We start from the raw sequence: 26,461 nt of genomic DNA on the forward strand, positions 1-26,461 counted from the left end.
ATTCTTCACCAATCTCTCAATCCTATTGAGATTGAGGTGCCCTAAACGTAGAAGCCAAAGTTGGGCATTTTCTTTTGGAGAAATTCGTTGATGTTTTGATTGAGTTACGACAGTTCTGAACATTTTAGTATTATGGAGGGAATTAATGGATAACGGCCTTAGCACATATAAATTCGATTCCAGATTTGCTGTGCAAATAAAAACACCATCTTTATGAATAAATGCTTTATTTACATCAAAAGAGACAGTATATTTACATTGCAATAAACACTTTACAGAAATAAGATTCCTTTTTAGTTCAGGAACAATATATACATCATTTAAAATAAGAAACTTATTCTATAAAGCTAACTGGAGTCCTTCCACTGCCACAGCTGAGACGACGTGCCCGGTGCCTACTCGCATGGTCATTTTACCAGCATCCAGCTATCGCCAAGATCTAATCCCCTGAAAAGAAGAACAAACATGATTAGTGGCACTTGAATCAATTATCTAGGCAGAATCATCATTTTCCACTAAACAAGTTTCAAGCACAAGTAAATCACATTTACCTTTATCGGCATTGGCCTTAGCCTTGGATGCTTTCTACTCTTTCAGATACCGAGGACAAGTCCTCTTCCAGTGTCCATCTTGGTTGCAGTGGAAACACTTTCCCTTAGCAACTTGTGGACACCTACTTGGGGCGACAGGCGGTGGGTTAGTAGATGCCTTCCCTTTACCCTTACCACCCTTCTTCTTCTTCCCCTTTATAGAGTTAGAATTAGAAGGTGTAGACTTCGCTCCTAAGGTCGAACCTCTATGGAACGTTCTGGAGGATGAAGCAACATTTGCCTCTCCTTACTTTTCAGTAAAGATTGGTATGTCTGCAACTCGTTGAGGAGAGTTGTAAGGTTATATTTCACTTTGTTAAGAATCACATTACTAACAAAGTGCAGGAAGCTCTCCGGCAAAGAATGCAGGATTATGCTAACCTGGCTGTCCTCATCGATGGTAGACCCATTCAACTCCGCCATATTAAAGTGGATCATCATGTTTAGCACATGTTCACGAACAGAGGTGCATTCTTGCATTTTGGAGTTGAATATGTATTTAAGAGCCTCATGCATAAGTTGTTCAGATGGTTGTCCAAACATCCCTCGCAGGGACTCCATGATCTCAGCGCTGAGACCATAGGCTCATGCTTCTTAGCCAAGACTTCAGAAAGACTTGCCAAGATGTAGGCTCGAGCCTTCTCATTCACCCTTGTTCATCGCTCATATGCCTCCTGAACATTTCGAGCGGCATTTGAAGCTACAATAGGAGGACAAGCCTCCGTGAGAGCGAACATGAGATCCTCGATGATTAGGATCGTCATGATCATGTGTTTCCATGTTGCGAAATTATCGCTAGTAAGTTTTTCAGCGCTTAACAAAGCTAATGTGGCTGTTGCCATTTGAAAATGTTGCTGAAAATACGAACATAACTTTATTAGATTTTGCTAAACCACTTTTAAACCAATCAGATTTGAAAAACAGATTCAAGTACCCTAAGTTATAGACTTCTATTTTGCAATGATGCCCCAGTGAGGAAGGACAAACGGCACCGGTGGGGTGATCAGTTGCCCCTTCGCTGGGATGAGACATTCTCAACCATTAGGGAGAACCAACTCTTGGAACTGAACCTAACAACTACCATTTTTCGGTCCAAAATCGTTAACTTTTAACTATTTCGCGTAAGTGTAACCCCTCGCTTTCGGTTCCAGAGTCCATCCCTAATGCGTTTACCGTAGGGAAAAGACAGATTAGGAAAAAAGACTAAGTTACCTTATCCTCTTATAGGAGATCAAATAAAGAAACGCGCAAAACTGCGATCCTTTAGGAGGACACTCCCAGGGTGTCTCGAAGCGATGCGTAGTAACTTTATTCAACCTAACGAGGGAGACCGAGGGATATGCTATCACACTTCCTACTCCCACTTACTATGAACATTCTCTCCATCCACCTTGATATTGACCTACCCAAACACCATCTATTGGGGGGACACACCAAAGGTGTCGCGAGGCCGAGGATAGATCTCACAGTGTGGACTATGTAGAAGAAATGTGAAAGGTTTAAGTGAAATATCTCATGCCCCAAGTACCTCCCACTAAATGTTCTACCTAGGGATTCATTAACCTAGACAATCCGGCTATTGATTTTAGTCTAAGTCGTCTTTTTAATCTCTGCTCATAAACAACGTTTGTCTATGAAATATGAACAAATTCAAGTAGTCACATTTAAACACTTTAATGAACTGTCCTTAACTTACATGCATGCATCAAATCTATCTAATTCACCTTTCTAGGTAAGTTCCTAGGTAGGGGTGTTACGTTTTCGTCATCTTAAATACCTCAACCAAGATAGAACCCGCCTTAGACAAAAGGTCCCTTATAGATAGATTTGCTACACTTTAACCTTTTATTAGCCAATTTAATCCTTTTAAACTGATCAAAAGATTAAAGCCTTAGGGTTGCTAATCGTATTAGAACCGTGATTTTAGGTCTATGTGATCCAAGTTTTAAATACATAAAAACCATGAATAAAACCTAAGTGAGCATGCATGTCTTTCTTATTTTTTTTAGTTCTAATTTCTCTTTAACTTTTAAAAAGAAACAACTAAACCATTGCGCATAACTAGGCATTTATAACATTTATAAAATAACCTATGTGTCATGCTTCATGCAATGTCCGGTCATTACTATATATAACTTTTATATATAACGTGTAACAACCTAGAAAACATGCTATCATTCACCCTTATACTATAAAAATTATAATATAAAGATGATGCATGTCAATGCTTTGTATGCATGCATAAATATAACTCTTATATTATATGATGCATGAGCATACTCTTACATAATTAAATCATGCTTCTTTAAATTATAACAATTACAATAAAGAGATGATGCATGACCATTGCATAACCTAAGGTGGGATTTACTATATGTGCATACCATATGACATATAAAGACATACATCGCATGTAATAAACAAAGGATTAATGGATCGGGATGAGCCTTTACAAAAAACTGAAATGAAAAACCCTATCCATTACATTTTTCATCGAGCAAATCGGTTCATAGTCGAACCAGGTTTTGAACCGCCAGGAGGTTTTCATTGTGTAGCAAACTCCAGTAGGTAGACGATCGTTCAACGTGCACTAGACGATAGAAGTATAAGTAAACGATCGCGTAGACGACAACAAGGCTGCGAAGCCTGATTGTCCATGCGATCGCGTAGTGCGACGATAGGTAAACGATTTACCTTGCTATGCTAAGCGATCGTTTAGTCAGTTACAAAGCGATGAAGCTTGCTGACCTAAAGGATCGTCTATCCCGCGCGTGCTTTAAACGATACGCGAACGGCTCATCGTCTACACTATGTGTACAACCAGGTAAACGATTTACCTTGCGATACTAAGTGATCGTTTAGTCAGTTACTAAGTGATGAAGCTTGCTGACCTAAAGGATCGTTTAGCGCGCGCGTGCATTAAACGATACTCAGCGATTGCGCACTCGATCGTTAACCTGATGCGATCAACTCTTGATTGCATTCCCCATCGTTTAATCAATGCATTCGTCAGCGATTGCGTACTTCTTCATCTTTACGATGCGATCAACAGTGATCACATAGAACATCTTCTGCACGATGCGATCAACCCTAGATCGCCTCCTTCCTCGAAGAGCTGCAACGCTTACCCAGAACTTCGACGAACGACTCAAAACTTCAAACAAACTTTGAATACATACTCGATAATGATTATTATTGCTAAAAAACGCAGGGGCCTTTACAAATAACCGCAAATGTAAAAGAATCTTAAACAAACCGAGGCTTTTCATCCCAAAAACATCCATTAATCCAACACATCCACAACAGATTTAACAATTAAAACAACATAGAAATGCACCCACCATGAATGTAAAAGTCATTTCGTTGCAACAAATGAAATCGGAGTATCAGAACCTGGCTCTGATACCAATTGAGGGATCTCATATCTAAGAGTTCCATGAGTGTGTTCGGATCGCTCCGATCTCACCATGACCAAAATATGACAATATACATTCAACATATACAGATATGAAATCAAAACTTAATTAACGGCATGCTATGAATAACAAAATCATAAGGGAAAGAGTTCCATACCAGTTGAAGACTATCTTCAAACTTCAGAATTGCTATGCAACGGAAACCCTCCACGCGATCTACCAACGCCCGACAGGAACATCAACTACAACAGCACGATCAACGCGAACACGAATGCCGCAATGGGGACGACTGATAAAGGGCAAAAATGCACGTTATTACAGTGCTAAGTTATTAAACATTGCAGGTTTGCGTTGATAAAAAATATAAGATTGCATCCAAAAAGCATTAAGTTCATAATATTGCGGTCGAATGCGTCCATCGCATGAAAACAGTTAACTTATATATTTTTGTGCAGAATATGCGTTGACGCAAGGCAGAAAACGCGATCACAAGAAATCAACGGTCGAACGCAGCGTTACCGCAAGGCTCTATGGTGATTTGAGCTCGCAAATATCTGCTCAAGAAGGATTGCCGCATAGAGTCGGCGTAACTTGGTGGGCGCATCTGGGTGAAAAGCATAATAAATCACGATGGGACAGAAAGCTGAAGACGTTCGATTCCGAATTAAGTTGACAAGCCGCTAACGAACTACTGTAGCAAGTACACTTAACTTTTCGGTGACAAATGTTCGGCGCATCAAACAGAGAATTAATGCCATCCCATCAGTGTAATCATAAGAGAGAAGAAACCTTTCACCCCGAAGCTCTATAAATATCGAAGGCAACCTTCAGTAAAGGAGTTTGGACAGTTAGATAATTTTTCCTTAGATAGAAGTAGCTTTGTTCATAGTTTTTCTTTCACTTAGAAGGAACTTGCTTATCTACATCTATTTACTCTCTTAAAAGCACGCATGAGTAGCTAAATCTATCGAATGGGTTGAGAAGAACTAAGCTAACATGACCTAGGATCTTCATTGCATGCGATTATCTTATCTTATGTTACACCCAACATCCCTTTAAAGCTACTCGAGAGAGAGTTTAAAGAAAGAACCTAAGACTTGAAAGAGCTAGGTTAGAATCTAGACTCGAGAGAGCGAGATTAGATCTATATAAGTGAGAGATAGAGACTTAGAAATAAGCTCTGTTTGCTAACATGCATCGCATGCACCCTAGAGATAAGTTGTGGTATTATACGGTCGCCTTGTATGTGTGTATGTCATTTTTCATCGCACAAACAAGAATAGAGGCTTATGTGTAGGTCCTATAGGCTTTATCGCATATATCGCATGCGTTATAGAACTAGAAGTTGTAGCATTTGTGTTGAGAGATGACTTGCTATTGTATGTGTGTTGCATGATCGTATAACATGAACGCATCCTAGGAAGTGTTAGCTGAACTCCTTCTCAACCTGTTCCCCACATATTCATTGAATCTTCTGTATTATCAACTCTTTTCTTAACTCCGCCACATACTTTTTTTATACCACAAACAAAAAACCAAAAATGACTCCTAATTTATTGGTTACCACAAAGTCTTCTTAAAAATTATTATCACATACTGTTTTCCTTAGTCCTTGAGTTTGACCCTGGACTTGTTGGAAACTCAGGAGAATTTATACTTGGATTCTACTGAGAAAACTTGTTGCACAACGCATTCCCATCACCGCAATTCACTTCATTATTTCACCACATAAAATAATGCATCAACGACACCACCACTAATGAGCCCTGGGTATTCTCGGAGTGAAAACCCAAAGGGTGGGCTTTGGTGAATTTGGTATTGGACGGAGGAAAAACGAGTCGTGTAGGCGATAAGCAAGTGGGAGAGAAAACAACGCTATCGTATAGCAGAAGTTCTTATCGCATAGAGGAGCTACACGATCGTGTAGGATTTGCTAAACCATCTTTTAGAAAAAGGTATATGATCGTTTAGTTAAATTGGCACACTATACAATCGTTTAGAGAAGCTACCCGATCGTCTAGGCGACAATGTGTGATCGTTTAGGCGCGAGGTATATGATCGTTTAGGTGGAGAACATTATCATATAGGCTCTCGAGCGATCGTTTTCTTTCACTAACGCGCGCTTCACAATTCTTTTGGGCGAAAGACCGAAGATCGATCGATCAATTCAAAATAAAAACATTTTTCATTTTAACTCATCGGTTACCATAACCGACGTTGCCCACTAACCCATGTCCGAACGTGATTTTTGGATTAATTATCATATAATTAACCAATTAATTAATTAATTAATATAATCATACTATAGTTATATCCTATAGTTTGATATCACATATCTACTATAGTATTTTCTCCTTTACTTGATATAAATCATATTTATATCTAATTTTCTCCCAAATAATGTATCTCATACATTTAGCCAATTATATCATATATAATTAACCAGTTTAATTATATCATATATAATCGAACTCCTCTTGTCAATTTGAACATTTCAAATCACCCAAATACTGGTTCTCGACTTTTATCCAAGCTACCCAGGGGACCTAATGGACCTGTGGCTCGAAGCTCCAATGGTAGGTGAATAGCTAACTAAACTCTTTAGCCACGAGATCCACAATCCGTTAACTGTCAGGCATTCCACGAAAGGCCAATAGTTGAACTCTTCTTACCACAGATATATTTTTGTGTCCATCAGATATAACCAATCATGAGTACGATGACTCTTCACAGATGCTCGTAAGTACAGTTGGGCTAATTTACTGTTTTTCCCTTGTAGTTATATCTCACTTCTTATGTACCACTGATTCCTCTAATGAACAATACAACATAGTCCAACTATGTGTGAACACCTCTTGGGCTAAGAGAAGATGTGTGGCGTCACATCGTTCAAGCCCCGGAATCAGCCCTTAAAGGAGCCATCTATCTACTTGCCCTTGCCTTAAGGAAGGAGTGAATTCCATCTTTTGTAGCTGAGTTCCCAGCTCCCAAATCAGACGAATCCCCAAAATGGTAGGTTTGAGTCGGCGACTTGGCTACTCGCACCCATACAAATTAAAGGACCGCCCTTAATGGCAGGAGTTCCCAACTCACCCAAGATTGAGGTCATGTTACCTATGGTCATCCTAGTAAAGTGAAGTCTCTGTCATGAACGATGTTATATAAAGAGACGTTAACACTTCGTGGTCAGGTCTTATACAAACTCTTTGTATAGGACTCCCCCGCTCGCATATCCCCAACACGAATGATCAGGATCAAACCATCTGTGACAAGTCATAACACTTGTGACCATTCCACAAAGAGGGCCGCTTCCGAAGTGTTACCAGGATAAGGTTTCCCTCATTTATCCATATACTACAGACCATTTTGGTTATCACTCAAGACATGATCCACTTGTATGTCACCACATACATGCTTGAGTTACATACAGATAACCAGAGATTTTATGTTTATTAGTTTGTGGTAAAGCAAATTAAAACAATTAAATGAGCAAAATACAAGATGTGAAGTAAATATCATATATTAACAACACAAGCTTTCGTACATACTGTTTATAAACTACAGGACACGAGACTTTAGGGCATCAACCCCAACATAATGGAGTGACTAGTAGTTAATGAAGGTCGATTAATTTAATTAAAGAGTTTTACTAATTAATCAAGTATCATTTGAGGTTCAATCTATAGGTCCATAAGATCCTTTTGTTAGCTCAATATGGATTTATAAGAATCAAATTATTTTTTATTTAATTTAAATTGTTCAAATTAATTAAAAGGAATTAATTATATGAGATATAATTAATATAATATATATGATACACTATAATATAAAGTTTTATTGAAAGAAATAATATTTGAATATGATTCAGATATCATTTATTATATATGATATAACATAAACTATAGGTTATATGTTATACATGATATAACATATAGTTTGATATATATATGTATAATAAGTTAGTTAATATATATATAACAAACAAGATTTGCTCGTTCTTCAGCCCTCACTTAGACAGAAGGGAGAGAAGCGAAGCTGCTTTACCGAGTTAGCGAGGGGAAGGGAGGAGAGGAGATCTCACAAATAAAATTTAAGTAACATGAAGAAAAGCTAGTTGGATAAACGGGGATCATCATCAAAAGAAAAGCTTCTTAAACTTCAACCGAATCTCAATCCTCTTTAGTAAGGAAATTTCATCCCAAGGAACTGACTTCAAATAAAAGAGCAGTTGATCAATAATCTTTCTTTTGCCCACTTAATTAACAATTAACACATAGTAAACAGAAAGCACTTCTATGAATATGCTATACCATATAGATTTGATCCATTACAGGCTCTTTCCTAGGAAATCCATTACAGGCTCTTTCCTAGGAACTCTACAGACCTCATGGCTCTAAGGGGATGCTATGGGACCACATGGATCGATGGGGGACCTAAGATAAAACAACGACAGCGAGCGTGGCAGAGGAACTGCTAGTCTTCTAAGACACTTAATTATTTAGTTATTATGCTAGGTAAAAGAAGAGGGAATAAAGACCTGTTTTTCACTATTGTTAACATGTTAGCTTGCTAGTAGTACTGATAGAATAGAAGATTATCTCTTATCTTAAGACATAAATCATAATACTCATGCATACTTACCTCCATTTGAGAGTTCTCATTCACTCAATGTATCTTCCACTATATTGATGATCTTATAAAAGGTGTTTTTATACATAACTATCATTAAGTATTGTAGAATTTGGTGACAAAAAAGATCTTTTCCTTTATCAACAGTGGTATTCTCTCTTGACTCGAGACTATTTTGAACATTATACAATTCTCAATCTCCCTTAGGTTCTGTCACAACGAGGGGATTACTCATTTCTTAATGAAAGAAGAACAAATGTAGCAGGATGCATTCAATGAATTAGTTCGATTTTGAGGCACCTTTTTTGAAGGTTATCAAACCATATAAGAAAATAGAGTAAGTCTGCTCAGTATAAGAAGAAATTTTTTAATATATTGAATGATGCAAAATCAAGATTCCCATTATCTGATGAAGAAATATTATCAATGTAGATGGAGATAGAAAAGGGGGAGGGAGTTATTGGATAACTTCTTATACCCCTTAACTCCCTCATATACGTGAACTTCATAGAGAGAGTAGAACCATTTGGTCTTCTTAATCTCCTTCTTGAAATCTCACTGTGAAAACTCTCTCGAGTAAAAATCAATTCCTCCCTTACCAAAATTAACTCATAAGACCTCGTGGTGGTGTTTGTATTGGGTTGCTATGAACGTGAGATCAAGAGAAGGTGGCCATTCATGTTCTTGCTGTGATTTGAAGAGAATTCGAGAAGATAGTTTTCTTCAAGGATAAGTCTTTCAAATTCCCTATTTCCTCATAAAATCACAATAAGTTGCATGCTTAATTATTGTTAGTTTATCTTGTGTCTTTGCCCTATGTGTTTATTGTTTTGTAAAATATAAAAATGGTACATGATAGCATTAATTTCTTTTTTGCTACGGGTTCTCACATATCCTTCACTCGAAGCTTCTGTAGGGACACCATGTTCTTGACCTGGACACTACTACCACGACGCATCATCTTCATAGTCCAAGCATATCTTTAATTAAGTCTTCTTTTGGTGGTCGTATCCTTCACCTACTCTTAAATGAATCTTATGACCTTGAGTCTATGATGCAAAAACTTCAGGAGAGAAAGACTGAGGGTTCTACAAATTATACATTCCATCTTGTCCAAATATGGAGGAGCGTCTACTTCTCAACCCGAGGAGTTGATTTTTTTTTTTTTTTTTACAGCCAGAAAGGGGGAGTGTTTGGTTGTGGTTGTTTCATTATAGTTGTTGTGTTTGTCTTTGCTTCTGGTTTTGCTATTTGATATTTTGCTACATCTGATCTCGTGTTTGGGTTGATGCTGCTCTTGACTTATGGTTTATGATTTGTTTTTCTTTGGAAGCCCTTGTTGTTTGAGTTTGTCTTGTATTGTTACTGATGATGTTATACTTTTGTCAAGCCTTTATTTCAGACATCCTTTTCTTTTTGATATTTGGTTATTTTCTTTTTTTTTGCTTATAAAAAAAATAAAAATATAAGCCAAAGGGAAGTTTGCTGGAAATTTGTTTAGTTGGCTTTATATTTTTTTAAGACAATGGTTTCTACAAATATCTCAAATAAAGTCTTAACAACTGTCTGTGACATCGAAATATCTTCCTACAGAATATTTTCCTTATTTGGAAATATTCGAGTGTAATATTTTATCTGGTATTTTCCTTTATCGAAGTGCGACCTTTCTTTTCCAAATGAGGATTTGTTTCCTTTCTTAGATTCGATTATTAAAGGAGAATTATGCTGATCATTTAGGGTTGCAACTTTTGTTAATCAAGCAAGATGTTTTCTACTCTACGACCATTGTTGTGCATCGTTGTGTTTTTGTTTGTTACTTACCATTCCGTTGAAGTGCAACACTTTGAAATAAATCACAGTCTTAGGGGGAGCCTAAGTCATTGTTGTTAGAGAAGGGATTCTCAATCTTAAGGGGAGCCTAAGATTCAGTTTCGGAGAAGGAGTTCTCCAACTTAGGGGATCCTATGATTCATCAGTGAAGGGAGTTTGCTGAATTGAGGAAAGATATCATCGTGAGAGGAGTCTCACTCATCGTTAGAAGCCAAGGTAATCAACACTAATAATGTTAAACTTAGGGGGAGCCTAAGTTCACTTGAGAGGGAGTCGCACATCTAAGGGGAGCCTAGGTGTTCAGTAGGCTATGCTCTACTTTTGTCACTGTAGCGGTCGTGTATTATAGATAAGTACTATGTTACAAGCTGTTTAACTCTTTAATATTAGTGAATTATCTTTTCTAGGCACACTGCTCCCCAGACATAGGTGGTTCATCACTGAACTTTTTTGTTGTTTCGGTGGTTGTAAGTGCTTTTCGTTTATCATCTGTATATCGAGTGAAGAATCATCCTATGGTTTTTTCAGAGTCCACCAAAAGCTGGTTGGAAAACTAGTACTTGTAAGAGAGAGTGTTCTTGAAATCCATATACCAAAATCATAAGAGTAGCTCCTTCATTCTAATTACTAAAACAAAAATCAAATCAAAGGCATAAAGTAAAAGCTTGGGTTACTCTTTCTACCTAGATAGAATCAAACTATCAATCTGTGAAGTATAGCTTTTCCAGATGTTGTTCTTCGTCACCATAATAGTGCTTCAAGCTTTGATCATTCACCATAAACGTTGACTCATCATTGAATTGTAGCTCGACCACTTCATAGGGAAACATTTCCTTAACTACAAAAGGATTAGACCATCTTGTCCTCAGCTTACCTGGAAACGAATATAGATGAAAGAAAACCATCAAACTCTCGTCCAGGTAGAAATTAGCTTGGCAGAATCATTAAGTCATAGCATCTCGCAGTATGCTCCTTGTACAGTTTAACATTTTCATATTGTTGAGCACAAAACCCTTCCAACTCATTGAAGTCTAACAATCGACACTCACTTTCCTTCTAGAGGTCCATCTTCAACTTCTTTGTGGCCCAATAGGCTATATGCTTGAGCTGAACCGGTAAGTGACACGTCTTTCCAAATACCAACTTCTACGGAGATGTACCAATTGTGTTTTTAAGGCTATCTAGTATGCCCAAAATGCATCATTGAGCTTACGGGTCCAATCTCATATTTTTGTTCAAACCATTACCTCCAAGATATGTTTGATTTCCTTATTAGAAACCCCAACCAAACCATTAGTTTGAGGATGATATGCTAAAGAAATTTTGTGTTTAACACCATACTTAGCCATCATCGACTCAAATGATTTGTTACACAAGTGAGACCCACCTCCCCCCACCAAGTCACTCGTTATTGGAGTGCAAAACATGTGAAAATATGCTTCTGTACAAATTTTAATACAATGTGAGCATCGTTGTATCTTCCTGTAGAATATTTTCCTTATCTAGAAATATCCGGGTGTAATATTTTGTCTATTATTTTCCTTTATCGAAGCGCAACCTTTCTTTTCCAAATGAATATTTATTTCCTTTCTTGGATTCAATTATTAAAAGAGAATTGTGCTAATCATTTAAGGTTTCTGCTTTTGTTAATCAAGTAAGAAATTTTCTGCTCTATGACCATTGTTGTGCATCGTTGTGTTCTTGTTTGTTACTCACCATTTCGTCGTGCAAGTTCTTCATCTTTTGAAGTGCAACACTTAGAAGTAAATCACGGTCTAAGGGGGAGCCTAAACCATTGTTTTCAGAAAAGGGATTCTCAGTCGTAAGGGGAGCCTAAGATTCAGCTTCGAAAAAGGAGTTCTACATCTTATGGGATCCTAAGATTCATCAGTGAAGGGAGTTTGCTGACTTGAGGAAAGATATCATCGTGAGAGGAGTCTCACTCACGTTGAAAGTCAATGTGATAAACACTAATATTGTTAAACTTTGGGGGAGCCTAATTTCTCTTGAGAGAGAGTCTCACATCTAAGGGGAGCCTAGGTGTTCAGTGGGTTATGCTCTACTTCTCTCACTGTAGCGGTTGTGTATTACAAATAAGTACTGTGTTGTAAACTGCTTAACTCTTTAATATTAATGAATTATCTTTCCTAGGCACACTGCCCTCAGACGTAGGTGATTCATCATCGAATTGGGTTACAAACTTCTGTGTGTCTCTACTTGCTTATTTGTTGTTAGTATTTTTGTTGTTTCGGTATTGTCGGTGCTTTTCATTTATCATCTGTATATCGAGTGACGAAACATCCTATCGTTTTTTTAGAGTCTACCAAAAGCTAGTTGGCACACTAGTACTTGTAAGAGAGAGTGTTCCTGAAATCCATATACATAAATCATAAGAGTAGCCCCTTCATTCTAATTACTAAAACAAAAATCAAATCAAAGACAGAAAGTAAAAGCTTGGGTTACGCTTTCTACCTAGTTAGAATCAAACTATCAATCCTTGAAGTATAGCTTCTCCAGATGTCGTTCTTCAACCTTTGACCATTCACCATAAATGTCGATTCATCATTGGCTTGTAGCTCAACCGCTTCATAGGGAAACATTTCCTTAACTACAAAAGGGTTAAACCATCTTGTCCTCAGCTTACCTTGAAACGAATATAGACAAAAGAAAATCATAAAACTCTCTGTCCAGGTATAAATTACCTTGGCAGAATCAACCAGTCATAGCATCTCATAGTCCGCTCTTTGTACAGTTTGGCATTTTCATATTGTTGAGCACCAAACTCTTCCAACTCATTGAAGTCTAACAATCGATGCTCACTTTCCTTCTAGAGGTCCATCTTCAACTTCTTTGTGGCCCAATAGGCTATATGCTCGAGCTCAACAAGTAAGTGACACGTCTTTCCAACTTCTATGGAGATGTACCAATTGTGTTTTTAAGGCTATCTGGTATGACCAAAATGTATCATTGAGCTTAAAGGTCCTATTTCATATTTTTGTTCAAACAGTTACCTCCAAGATATGTTTGATTTCCCTATTAGAAACCTCAACCAGACCATTAGTTTGAGGATGATATGCCAAAGAAATTTTATGTTTAACACCATACTTAGCCATCATCGACTCAAATGATTTGTTACACAAGTGAGGCCCCTCCCCCCTTCCAGTCACTTGTTATTGGAGTGCCAAAACGTGTGAAAATATGCTTGTGTACAAATTTTAATACAATGTGAGCATCATTATATTAGTTTTAATGGCTATAGCCTCTATCGATTTTGAGACATAATCTACAACGAGTATATACAAATAACAATCTAAAGGGGGTGTTTGGCTCACCAACATGAGTTGAGTTGAGTTAGTATAATATACCAACTCATTGTTTGGCCCACCAACTTTAAATGTTGGTGGAGTTGAGTTGGTATATTTTACCAACTCACCCCAACTCACCCTAACTCACCCAACTCTCCCTTCTTCCCATGTTTTTAATGGTTCCACCCATCGGCCACTGTTACACTCTGAGAACTAACTTCGGGCTCCGAAAACCACCTCCAATGAAAACTTCGGCGACCAACCCCAGGCTCTGACAATCACCTCCAATGATAACTCCGGCGACTAACTTCAGGCTCCGATAACCATCTCTAATGACAATTCTGACAATAAAAATCCGAACTCCAACAATCACCTTCCGTGATAGCTCCGACGACCAACTACGAGCTCGACAACCTTCGCGCGACCAACTCTGACAACCAATTTTGGCCTCCGAAAACCACCTTCGGTGACCCAACTTCGGCGACCACCTTCGCGCTACCAACTCCAACAACCAATTGGCTCTGACAACAAACTTTGATGACCAACTCTAACCACCTTCGTAAGCTTCGACAACCACATCTTAGTACAAACTTCGATGAAAATCACCTTCGATGATCACTTTTGAGCGAGCAACTCCAACGACCAACTCGAGGCTTCGACAACCACCTTCAACGACAAACTCCAACAACCAACTCTAATACCACCTTCATTCGACTAACTTCGGACTCCGACAGTCACTTCTGACTGCAAGCTCCAGCAAAAATCATATTCGATGATCAACTTCGACGATTACTTTCACTGACCAACTTCAGGATTTGAAAACCACCTCCGATGACAAACTTCGACCAGGCTCCGACAACCACCTCCGACTACAAACTCCAATAAAAATCATCTTCGATAATTAATTTTGACAACCACTTCCGACTATTATAAGACTGATGACTGTTAAAGTATGTGGTAGGGTTGTTGATTATGTAAAAAAATATTATTTCGTTTACATTAAGTGCAATATTTATACATATTGAATTCACATATCAAACATTGTTAAGAATATTTAAACGAAAAGTATGTATATAGTTGAAAAGTATGTAACATATAACAAAAAAAAACCCATAAAATGAAAATTTTTTCTTGGAACATTTTCCAACAAGAATTAGTGAAAAATAAAGATTTTTTCTCTGATGATCCTCCAAATTTAGAAGAAATGAAAGTGAAACTGTTGAAGAAATGTGGTGACATTCCATTGATTGTTACGATGATGGGGTTAATTTAATCAAAAAATCCATAACCTAGTAAAAATATAGAGCAACAATAGGAAGAAAAAAAATAAGAAAAATAAGATGATAATGAAATTCATGGAGAAAAATTAGCTAGAATAAAAAAAAATTATTTTACTTTAGTTTCTCATTTTATTTAACCATATTTCTACAAGAAATGTAATGGATTAATTGTTGTTCATAGCCCAAAAAAGAACCAAAGAAAGAAAAGTTTTAAAAATTAAGAGAAAAAAATTGTAATCCATATTTTATTCAAATAAAGATAGGTAGAATTAGTGAATAAAAAAATTTCAAAACAAAAAATAATAATCATAAAAACATATTATTTAGAATCCAAAAAATTGAATCAGATATCCAAACATATGAACTCAATCTGCACCTCAAACATATGGACTCAACTCTGCATCTCAAACACAGACATATGAACTTAGACCAAATAATTCTGCACCCCAAACATAGACATATAAACTCTAGACATTTTATCTTAACTCAGTGCCCCAAACAGATCCTAAGGGTGAAAAGGAGCCCATAAAGTAATTACTCCATACATTAAACAACTCAACCTCTATAACATGGGAGCAAGAGGGAGTGCATGAAGTTTGGAGATATTGTCTTTATGTTAGCACCTATCACAAGATCTCACGAATGTATAACTATCTTTAAATAACGTGGACGAGTAAAAACCTTCGACTGTCTAGACTCTAGCGAGTGATGTGATCAAGCGAATTCAATAATAGACATTTGTAGACTAGAAGTCTTAAAGACAATTCAGCTAGCCTTCCTTCGATTGTTTTCTAGTGACTTGAAAGGCTCGTTTTCGACGTTTTTGTTGACTAGAATTCTTAGAAGACACAAAGATTTGAATCAGAGTCAAACTAAAGCCAGCCCATCCGTTTCTGCTTTATTATTATTATTCTTCCTTGAAAGTCCAAGTTTCATTTAAGCAATACTGATGAAAGTTTGGATCTTTTCATATAACTGCATTTAAAGAATTACTATGTACATGAATTCAATTTTTGTGTCAAATGAAAAACAGGAGAACCCCCCTATACCCTGAAGAGAACAGCAAAGCACGCAATGTCAAGCTACATAAGGAAACAGTTCAATGTAAGTCATCCACTTTTTCACTATGCAGACACTGAAATGGAAACTGAAGCTTCCTCTGAAACCCAATCTGTCTTCTGTGAGGATCCCTTTTGTTAAGTGAAACTAGCCTCCCATGGGAAATCTCTATAATGTTTGGAACTAAACAATGAAACCGGTATCAATGAAACTTCGAGGCCCATATGACAACAGCTGACTAGCTTCTGATCATTTACCTGCAATGCAACATTTAATTCTGAGCTCAACTTTTGGTTGAAACATGATCGCTTCTACGTGACAGTTCCTCCGGTATGGTGCTTTGACTGAGAAGATATGTATCAGATGGGAGAACAACTAATATGATTCTTGTATTCTCAAACAGATTTCCTCAGGAGGCACTTCTTCATCACTATACTTTGCTAGTTCTCCATTCCCGGTGCAGAGCCGAGTAGATAACGAAGGGGAACCTGGGGTATGAGTGCCTGCATATGAATTCCAAACACCAAAGATTTTGAGTCTACAGATTTTCATAACATTTGCAGGTGAAATATTTCCCCTCTATGATGCAAATTTTATTAAATTCTTTAACATACCTCTGAAGGATGAGCTTCTTTCGAAATCTTTTGTAACTTGCAATAAGATGGTACCAGAAAGCACAACAACAAAGCCACATATTTCAGATATGATCGTTCCTCCACTTTGGCCATCCCAATCCTGAAGTTGAAGTGTATTTCTAAGCACTTTTAACATATTAAATTTAGATTTGAAAAACTCATGATAAAGAGAGAATGAAATGAAGCTAAACTACCATCCTAGCGCACCTCCTCATCAAGCACATGAATCCGAATTCAAAATTTTCTGGGGAAAGTACCTTACGGTCCTTAAGCTTTTAAGTCTAGTTTCCATTTGGTACTGAGATGTCAAAAATTAGTTTTTAATCTTAGGTTTTAAGCTTAATTTCCGTTTGGACTTTAGGTTTTAAAAAGTTAAATTTTTGCTATAGGTTTCGAATTTAGTTTTTAATTGGCCCCTAAGTGTTCACCCTACATGGTGTTGAACTAAAAAAAAAAGAAAAAGAAAAAAAAGGAGAAAAATCCCTAGGCGTAAATATTTTACATTTTTACCCCCGAATTTTACTAATGCTCACTTTTGGTCTTTGGCACTAACTTTAACTATTTAAGATAATTATGATGTGAAAAATTTTAATTAATTTTAATAATGATGAAAAATTAGTGAGAACTAATTTAATTATAATAAATTTAATCATTTTAAATTAATTTATAGACTTTGAAAGTGCGTTTTAGTAAAAAATCAAAGGTAAAAGTGTAAATCTTGAAATCTAGGGGATAGGGACCAAATGGAAACAAAACTCAAAACTCAATGTAAATGCAACATTTTGAAACCTAGTGAAAAAAATGGAAATTAAACTCAAAACTGAAGAGTAAAAGTATAACAAATTGAAACCCACGGACCAAATGGAAATAAGACTCAAAATTTAGGGACAAAAGGGTGTTTTCCCAAATTTCTTTCATTATATTCTCACGCAGATCAAGAGTACACAATAGTTCCATAGTTGTTCCCTTATATTCAGACTTCTTTTCGGTTAAAATCATTAAAACTACATCAGGAAGATACCAAAATAATGAGAGAGATCCTCCGAGTCCCAATGAAGAATCTGAATTCTTAGGCCACGTTTGGTATCTAATTTGATTTTTGTTTTTTGTTTTTGGTTTTTGAAAATTGTGTATTTTCTCACGATTTCTTACTAATAGTTTCTTATAACATTTGAATTTTTAGCCAATTTTCATAAACAAAAACAAGTTTTTGAAAACTACTTTTTTTTGTTTTCAAAATGTGGTTTTGATTCTGAAAACATGCCTAAAATCTAGACAACAAAACATATAAACCAATCGATGCAAGTGATATTTATAGGTTTAATTTTCAAAAATAAAAAATCAAAAACCAAATGGTTATCAAAATGGAGCCTTATGAACATAATTCGTACTTCCTAAAAATACTAAATAAAAAGCTATATATTTTTAGTGCAATCTCAATGCATGCCTCAGTTATTCTTGAGTTCAAGCAAAACACACAGGATTTTGTAATGCCCTAAGCTAGGGTGATTCCAGCCCAATGAAGTGTGAAATGTCCAACGCCAAATGAAAACTTAAATTTTTGTGTCAATATACAGATTTTCCATACCTTGAACATTATGACACTTGCAAGGATTGTAAGTGTCGTAAACATCACGTAGTATATCGGGGAGACAATTGCAGTGTTGAATGTGTCAAGTGCCTGTAAAACAGAAATAATACAAAATACGAATAAGAGGCATTCATTGATGTTCCATAAACTACTTGCAACCCAACTTTCAGTATTTAACTCAATGAATGAATTGAGAAATTGGAGACCACTATATCAACGGCAAGAGTTCTCAGTGAATAATCTGTAAAGCAAATAAGACCACTGGATTCTATATACTTCAATTCTCATCAAGGATATGATTTCTCTTTTCCACCACTTGCAACCAACCATATTTCCAGCAAATAAGCAAATGAAGTTCATATCTTGATTTCAACCATGATTGGTTACTGGCCTCCATAATGAGTTGCAGATTAGGAAATAGAGGACAGCACATAAGCAAATGAAGTTCATATCTTGATATCAACCATGATTGGTTACTGCCCTCCTTAATGAGTTGCAGATTAGGAAATAGAGGATTTTATATGCAAAGAGAAAGACTCGCTAGATCCCAACATTCTGAAATGTACAAAGGGCAAAAATATGTGGAAAGGCCTCCTGAAGTGGATTTGGACTCTTTTTGTTGGTTATTATCAAGGATTAAAATATCTGTCAATATATTCGTAAATCAGAGAGTCGACGTTGATATTGAGGTTTAATGGTTATATTTTGTTGATATTGAGGTTTAATGGTTACCTTTGATATCTTTAATAAATACCCATAAAATAAAATAAAAATATCATCTATTAATTCCAGTGTGATTATAAATACTAATAATAATCGGTTATGAGCATTTGATCCTGTTCATGTAAACATCAACTAATTCCATATTCAGCGTGAATTGAAGACTTTGGATGGGACCATATGTCTCCTCCACTAGTTTTGCTACTCTTCTTAACAAGAGGGGTCTAGTCTAAACTAGATTCTCGCTTCCAGAGGCATTCATCAGAGGGTTCCCTTGTCTCCCTTTCTTTCTCAATCGCTAACTGATTTTTTTTAGTAGCCTTCTTATCAATCTAGTTTTGCTGCTCATAACGTTGGTAGAGATGGCATTCATATCAACCACCAACAATTTTCCCCCGAGATACTCCTATTTTCTTTGGGATGGTCACCTCTAAAAACCTCCTCAAAATTATTTACATCTTTGAAGGTTAATTCAGCCAAATCCACTGGCTACAATTAACTGCAACATCTCAAAGGTCCAGAGTGTGGCTGATGGTATCGGATGTAAGGTTGGTGTGACTCAGTGGCCAATATAGTATTTGGTTTTCCCTTGGGAAATTTGGAGTTGACGTTGTTACCGCACCTGTGAAATGTCTGGTAATTTGAGCAAGTGGGGCGATTGTTTATCTTAGAGGGTTGATGGATTATTGTGATTTAAGTTAGTTTATTTAATCACTGATTGACTCAAAAGCTTAATCTAATGGGTAAAGATAAATTTAATATTATATCATCTAACACTCCAATTGCTAATGAGCTTGAAATATGTAGAAGACCCAATAAGTGGAAATCAATATTAATTGGGAAGCAAATAAAATAACATTGCCATGTTAAATCATCAATTGACCTAAAAGCTTAGATTGATAGGTAAATGTAAATAATATTATATAATCTAACAAGTCATTTCCAATATTTCCCCTTAAAATTTCTCTATCTTTTAAGGAGATGTCTTCTTTTGTTGTGGTGATGGGTAGAAGGTATAGATTCTAGGAAGATCATGGGGGGGTCCAAATCCACTTCAGGAGGTGGAATTTTTGCCCTTTCTAGTTCATTTCAGAATGTTGGGATCTAGCGAGTCAAGTTTTTCTCTTGGAACTAAAGTATGTGAAATAACTTTAAAGTTAATGATGAAGCGACAGAATAGAATTATCTAATGAATTCACAGAAAGAACTGATGTCCTAATAGAGATGTAAAATTGCAGGCACCAAAGGTGTTGGACCCTTGCATGCATGAATCGAGAATTTTTGTTTAAGAACTCATTCCCTCAATCATGATGTTACAAAGATCATTAGGGAAAAATATTCACAAACACGTTTTGAAAGGATACAAGAATTGAAAGTAACTAAATTCATGAAATCTCTTCCTTTCCTTCAACATTTCCACAAAGCCAGCTATAATGTAAAAAAGAACATTTGATTGTTTCAATCTTTCACAAGCCAAGAAAATTTTATTTGTCCTGGACAGGAGTGTTTGAAGAAAAGTGAGCAAAAGAAACAAGAGACTGGGGGGAAAAACTTGGAATAAATAAGGTCCCGTTTCGTAACCATTTGGCTTTTTTGTTTTTAAAATTAAGCTCAGAAACACTCCTTTCCACCTCCAAATTTCTTGATTTGTTATCTACTTTTTACCAATGCTTTCAAAAACCAAGCCAAATTTTGAAAAAAAAAATAGTTATTAGAAACTTGTTTTGGAATTTGAAATTTGGCTAAAAATTCAACTTTTGTATTTAAGAAAGATGCAAATCAACGTAAGAAATTGAGAAGAAATAGGCTTAATTTTCAAAAATGAAAAGCGAAATGGTTACCAGCCTAAAGAAATAAAACAAGAGGATTTCACCTACTAGTCAAGAAACAGAAAACTCAAACATGACCTTTAAAGCTGAACAACCACATGCCAGTCTATGAACAATAAAAGAGTAGTACAATTGCCAACCTTGTTGAGGTAATTCATTTGAATAACAACGCATATTACAACCACCAACATGAAAAACCACGTCTCGGGGAAGATTAGTTGGTTCTTTCCCTCAAAGGTCAATTTCAATGATGTCCCAAGGGCTTTAACACTCATAACCTGCAAATATTCAGGATGATGTCAGCACTTACTTTGAGATAGACTACAAGCATACAGAAAATCAATTGACAGAATGAGAAAGCAAGCCTTCTATCATTTCAACTTAATTTAGGAAAAAGGTTGATAGGGAAGCTTGCCCAACAAACTGTTTTCTTATTAAATATCCTTGGCTCATGAACTAACTAGTTTTAATCAGACACCTCAAATAAGGCTATCGAGTTTAGATGCCAATAAGCAAATAGCTCTGTGGTTAATGTATCTACTTCTTCCTTTAAAGTTAGAGGTTTGATTCTTCACCTACACTAAAGAAAGACCATTGTGCTAAGATAATAAAGATACCAACCACAAGTAGAAAAAGTTGAGAAGTGCTTGTACTGAGCATATATGTATGTTTTGCAACAGAGGAAGTCCTAAATAGGACAGAAATATCACAATCTGCAACATGCTAGAAGCAAACATTGGATCCTTCAACTAAAACAAAGAACTCTTAAGTTCAAAGTAACAATTATCAATTATGAAGGAAGAGATATCAGGGCAATAAGATGGATCTTGTGAGTGCATGAAAGTAAAGTCTTAGCTCTTGTCTATGCACATTTTCTGATGCATTTAAACATACACTCGAAAGCCAAATGGACTAGTGAAGGTTCTTCCCTTCAGTGAATTACCAGATCCAAATGGGTTTCATGTGATCATTCCTTCATGAAACGCTCACAAAAGAGCCCATCTTTCGCTGCAAAACTTCATAAGAGGGGGGTTGACAAACCCATATATGAATTATGCTTTCCTTTGTAAGAAGAATTTATAATGTTCATCCCCCTTTGCCACGGAGAGATAGGTTCCTAACTAGACATTTCACATCCAGATTATTTTCAGAATCTCGGAGCACTACCAAAGTGTTTCAAAGAAGGGTTATCCTGACATATAACAAAGAAATATGGAGGGAGAGGGAGGATAAGTAGATATATTACGAGGACGAGGGTTGTAACTAGAGTTTCCTTTAGCCAATTCACTTGAAGGTGCAACAAGTTGTTGGCAAGATCAGTTGCCATTCATGCCAAGATCTCATAAGTTTAAATGCTTTAGTTTGAACAATGAAATGTATTGGAATTCATATAAACTCGATGCTATACTAAGACAAGACATACCGAGAGGGAGCCCACCAGCGAGCAAATTCCAGTGAACACCAACACATTGGTATGCCCACACCGAGGGTCAAAATGGATGACAAGAATAAAAACCAATACAATCACAGATCCCATATATAGCAAAAAGGCTGAAAAACAAAATAGTATCAGTCAGCCATGAAGCTCATATATGACAAGTTAAACAACAAAATAGGAGGAGCCACGAGCTAGACATTTAACCTGGCTGTGTTGCCATATTCCATATTTCCTGTACAGAAGTGATGGGAACCTCCCTTGGTGCATGAACAACAATAATGACTGAACCTGCTATACACATCACACAGCCCAAAATCCCAAGCTTGTGCAGCCTCTCCTTCAAGATAAAGTGAGCCAACACAGCACTAGAAAAATCCCATTTGAAGAATATCAGAAAAAACTCTAAAAGCTAACATGAAGATGAGTTTTTTCCTCCTAGAAACAACTGTTTCTATTGAGAAAAAATGAAAGAAGACAAGGGCATACAAAAAAAAAAAAAAAACCAAGCCCAGGGGAAACACTCCACTAGAGAAAGGATTTCCAACTAAGTAAGATGTTACCTAGAGAATAATTTCAAAAGGTTATCGAAACTAAACCTCAAAGAGAAACATGGAACCTCACTAGGGTCCCTATCCACACCTCTAAACACTCTATTGAGAAAGAACAAGCATAGTGGACGAGAAGTTGAGAAATACCTGACAATTATGCTTAATGCACCAAGAGGCGTCACGACAACTGCAGGGGCAAATGCATATGCAGTGAAGTTGGCAGCCTCACCAACAATCACTGGATTACAAACAATAAGAATATTGAGGTTTGCATGAATATAATCAAATATGAAATCATAAAGCAGAAGTTTCAAATGCAAGGAAAAGAAAGGGAAAATGAATCATGTCCAGGAAATCACTTGAAGTTTGAATCACCAATCAGTCGAATTTAAATTCATTCATATACATGGTGCACAAAACTTGCACATACCCAAGATAAGAAAACCTGTGAAAATTTATCATGATATCAACCATCTAAATGCAAAAAAATCAAAGCCCCTTGAGAAGAAGAAAGAATATCTCACTTATAATCATGCCTATCCACCAGAGAGGCTCACGGAGGTAAGTATATCCACCAACACCTACAAAAATAAGAGCACCAACAAGGCCATCTGATTCCAAACAAACCCCAAAAATATCAAGAAACAAAAAACCCAAATCAAGTCCATTCAGAAGAAAAATTTTCACCAGCTCTGACCCCAGATGCTGCTGCCGCTCTTCTAAGCCCCTTCTTCTTGATAATAAAGCTTGCCCCTATGAACCCACTTGAGAGCAAAGCCAAAATAACCCCATTCAGATTGTCTTCGCTAAAACCCATCTCGATAATTCAATCCTTATTCTTCTTCTTCCCCTTTTCATCATCGAATTATTTACCAATCACAATCGTATCTACAACCCAGATCATCATCTTCTTCTTCCTCCAATATAATACACCACTTTTCCTTTTTGTATTTTTTGTTTTTTTTTGTTTTTTTTGTTTTTTTTTGCTGCGAAACAGAGTCGCCACGTTGACGATGTTCATCAATCATCAGTACAGACGGATAATTGCGTTTTGTCGCGTGAGGATAGAAATGGGCCAATAGGATCCACATCCGTGCCACGCGATTGACGGTCGACGGACAAGAAATAATAAATGAAAAAATTGTTAGAAATTATTCGGTGAGTGGCTTGCGTATTTCGAAAACCTCAGATGTCATAATATAATATAATCAAATCAGCATTTTCCAATGTAAACCATTCGATTAATTACACGATCTCCTTATCTTGATCTTGATTGTCAAAAATCTTTGATGGGTTTTTGAGATGAGAAAGGCCGACACCATCCACTTTAGCATACTTCTTTTGTCTCTATTTATCGAACTGTCGACAGCGACCAGCCACATGGAAGATGGAAAATTAAGATTTTTTTTCCTATCTCAACTCTAAATGATGAATGACATGTCTCTCACAAACGTATAAAATCTAATATTATAATACAACACTACACTACAACATTCTATAATACTTTGAGTTAGGAATGATCATGTCTATCATAGCCCTAACGTAATGTTTATTGCGATCTTCATTTTTCTCTACTCCATTGCAATATGCATGGAGAAAGCACATCAAAGTTAAATATGACCATCACTTTAGGATTACAACATTCATGATTATCTCTAACACGGTTATTATAAAATGCAGTAGTGTATTCTAATATAAACATAAAAGTTAGGCTTCCTAATCATTAATTATAAAAAAGTTCGTGAAATGGTCACTCATCAAATAAAAATAAATATATAAAACTCGAAACTAACTACTAGTGGTTGGTTGAATTTTATTTTATTTTATTTTTCCTTTCATTTCCATGAAGGAAACCATAAAATACGGGAAGGGAGAGTGAGAAATACAATAAAAATCATCACATGGGTTGAGTGGGAGGACGAGTTGGGAGACATTGGGTTGTTTGAGGCATTATTATGGATTGTAATAGTATATGAATTATAATACTGATAATAGTTTAGATTTGGAATGCATACTATTTTAGTTGAGGTTATAATAGTCTGTGTTTAAAGTGCACATTATATTAGTTTGGTTTAGGTTTTTTCTTATTATTTTTTTATTACAAGTAATGATACCTTAAATATCATATTTTGTCAACCACGTAAATTAATTGAACTTGATTCTTAATTTGTGCATAACTCAATTTGATTAAGACATATATTTGTAATCAAGAGATAAAAGATGTTTAAGACACTCAAACGCATACAATTATTAAAATTGGGCCTCAAAACTTTCAAATGTATGGAATTTCGAGATTTTTTTAAAAAAAAATAATGTTATTTTAATAATTAATAACAAAATAGGATTGAGAAGAAAATAATGGGACTGTTTAATCGTGGATCAGGTACACGTCTTTAAGAAGTCATGTACCCAATCCACGTTTCGCTCGTTCTGAGAATCTTTACCAAATAACAATCATATACTAGGTACATGTATATGACAAGGGACTCCCTTACGGGTTACAATCATCGTGTGGCACATGAGTTTTTGAAATGTAATGATATTTTTAACTTTCTATGTACTTTTATTTAAATACTATTTTGTTAATCATTTTTCATATTATATGTCTCAATTTACATATTACCGCTAACATGTTTAATTATTTTATAAATACCATAAACAAAAAAGAACCTAAATCCTACATTTCTTAGGAAATTAAAAAATAAGAAGAAAGAATTGTGTACCCCGCTCACCAGTAATGCACAGTCGATACTAACGTGGCTATCCACAAAGGGATGAGGTGAAGCACGGTACTAGTGTAACGGATACATGATTTCCTCTCCTCTTAGTATCACCCTATTTTTGTCAATACTTTTGACAACCACTTTAAATAATTGTTGAAACTAATCTGAATTTTGGTCCTTAAACTTTTAATTAGTTACGTAATTGTTAAAATGGTTTTTTTTTTTTAATTAAATCTTTTGTTTGTATTAGAATTTATTTTCTTCTTTGATAGAACTAGATAACAATCTGAAAACTAATCCTTTCCCTACGTTTTTTATATGTTAATTTCCTATAGTTCCTCACCAGTTTCAATTACAGCAAACTTGATTTATTTAATTTCATTAATTCATTTTTTAAGAATTAAACTACAAAAAAAGAAATGAAAAGTAGTATAAGAAAGGAAAATATCTTTTTGGGGTTAGTATCCATTTGGTCTCCCTACTTCAAAGTGTTACACAAGTTCATCTCAAAAGTGTTTTTAATATACAAATTTGTTTGATTTTCTAAACTCAAAATGTTTCTTTTAATGCCAAATTGTAACATCCTAATTTTTTTTTATTTGGGTGTATTTTGGAAATTTTGATGCTATTAAAATAAGCAAGATAAAGATTTAGATTTTGAATTTAAAGTGAACGAAATTGAGGGATTTGGAGTTTTGAGATTTAATTTGGATTTAATTGAGTACGTATTAAGATGATTGAATTTGAATATTAGGTGATTAAAAACTGGGAAAAACATGGATTTAATTTAATTGGAGATTTGGAATTTTGAAGTTTAGTGTTCGGAGGAATTTGAGACTCGAAAACAAAAAGGGAAAAGGAAAGTGAA

At 35.8% G+C, this 26,461-nt stretch overlaps 1 protein-coding gene across 3 annotated transcripts; it reads right to left on the minus strand.

The window, feature by feature from the left end:
- Positions 1–15,997: 15,997 nt before the first annotated feature.
- On the minus strand, positions 15,998–24,039 carry LOC150037953 (putative magnesium transporter NIPA6). 3 transcript variants are annotated; one of them, XR_016527865.1, is made up of 10 exons: positions 23,558–24,039; positions 23,395–23,451; positions 23,018–23,108; positions 22,527–22,687; positions 22,308–22,435; positions 21,025–21,162; positions 18,333–18,425; positions 16,724–16,844; positions 16,367–16,612; positions 15,998–16,292 (listed from the first exon to the last, which is right to left on the minus strand). XR_016527865.1 is itself a non-coding variant. In XM_090311221.1 (9 exons), exons 1-9 carry the CDS (start codon positions 23,685–23,687, stop codon positions 16,485–16,487), a joined length of 1,047 nt encoding a protein of 348 aa, XP_090167347.1. In that variant the 5' UTR covers positions 23,688–24,039; the 3' UTR covers positions 15,998–16,484. The 3 variants fall into 3 exon arrangements, 2 of the variants coding, with proteins under 2 accessions (XP_090167347.1, XP_090167348.1); XM_090311221.1 differs by having other exon boundaries at positions 15,998–16,612; XM_090311222.1 differs by having other exon boundaries at positions 15,998–16,612; positions 23,568–23,882.
- Positions 24,040–26,461: the final 2,422 nt, after the last annotated feature.

This window comes from Benincasa hispida, chromosome 2 (assembly GCF_027475165.1).
Source record: "Benincasa hispida cultivar pf3 chromosome 2, pf3_genome.v1.1, whole genome shotgun sequence".
NCBI classification, from domain to species: Eukaryota; Viridiplantae; Streptophyta; class Magnoliopsida; order Cucurbitales; family Cucurbitaceae; genus Benincasa; species Benincasa hispida.

Excerpts from the sequence above, each read along its gene's own strand:
- LOC150037953 (XM_090311221.1), bottom strand. The coding sequence starts at position 23,687 with ATGGGTTTTAGCGAAGACAATCTGAATGGGGTTATTTTGGCTTTGCTC. Across the intron at positions 22,688-23,017 it reads GCATTAAGCATAATTGTCAG|TGCTGTGTTGGCTCACTTTA; the intron begins GTATTTCTCAAC and ends GGATTTTTCTAG. Across the intron at positions 21,163-22,307 it reads CGCTGGTGGGCTCCCTCTCG|GTTATGAGTGTTAAAGCCCT; the intron begins GTATGTCTTGTC and ends GAATATTTGCAG.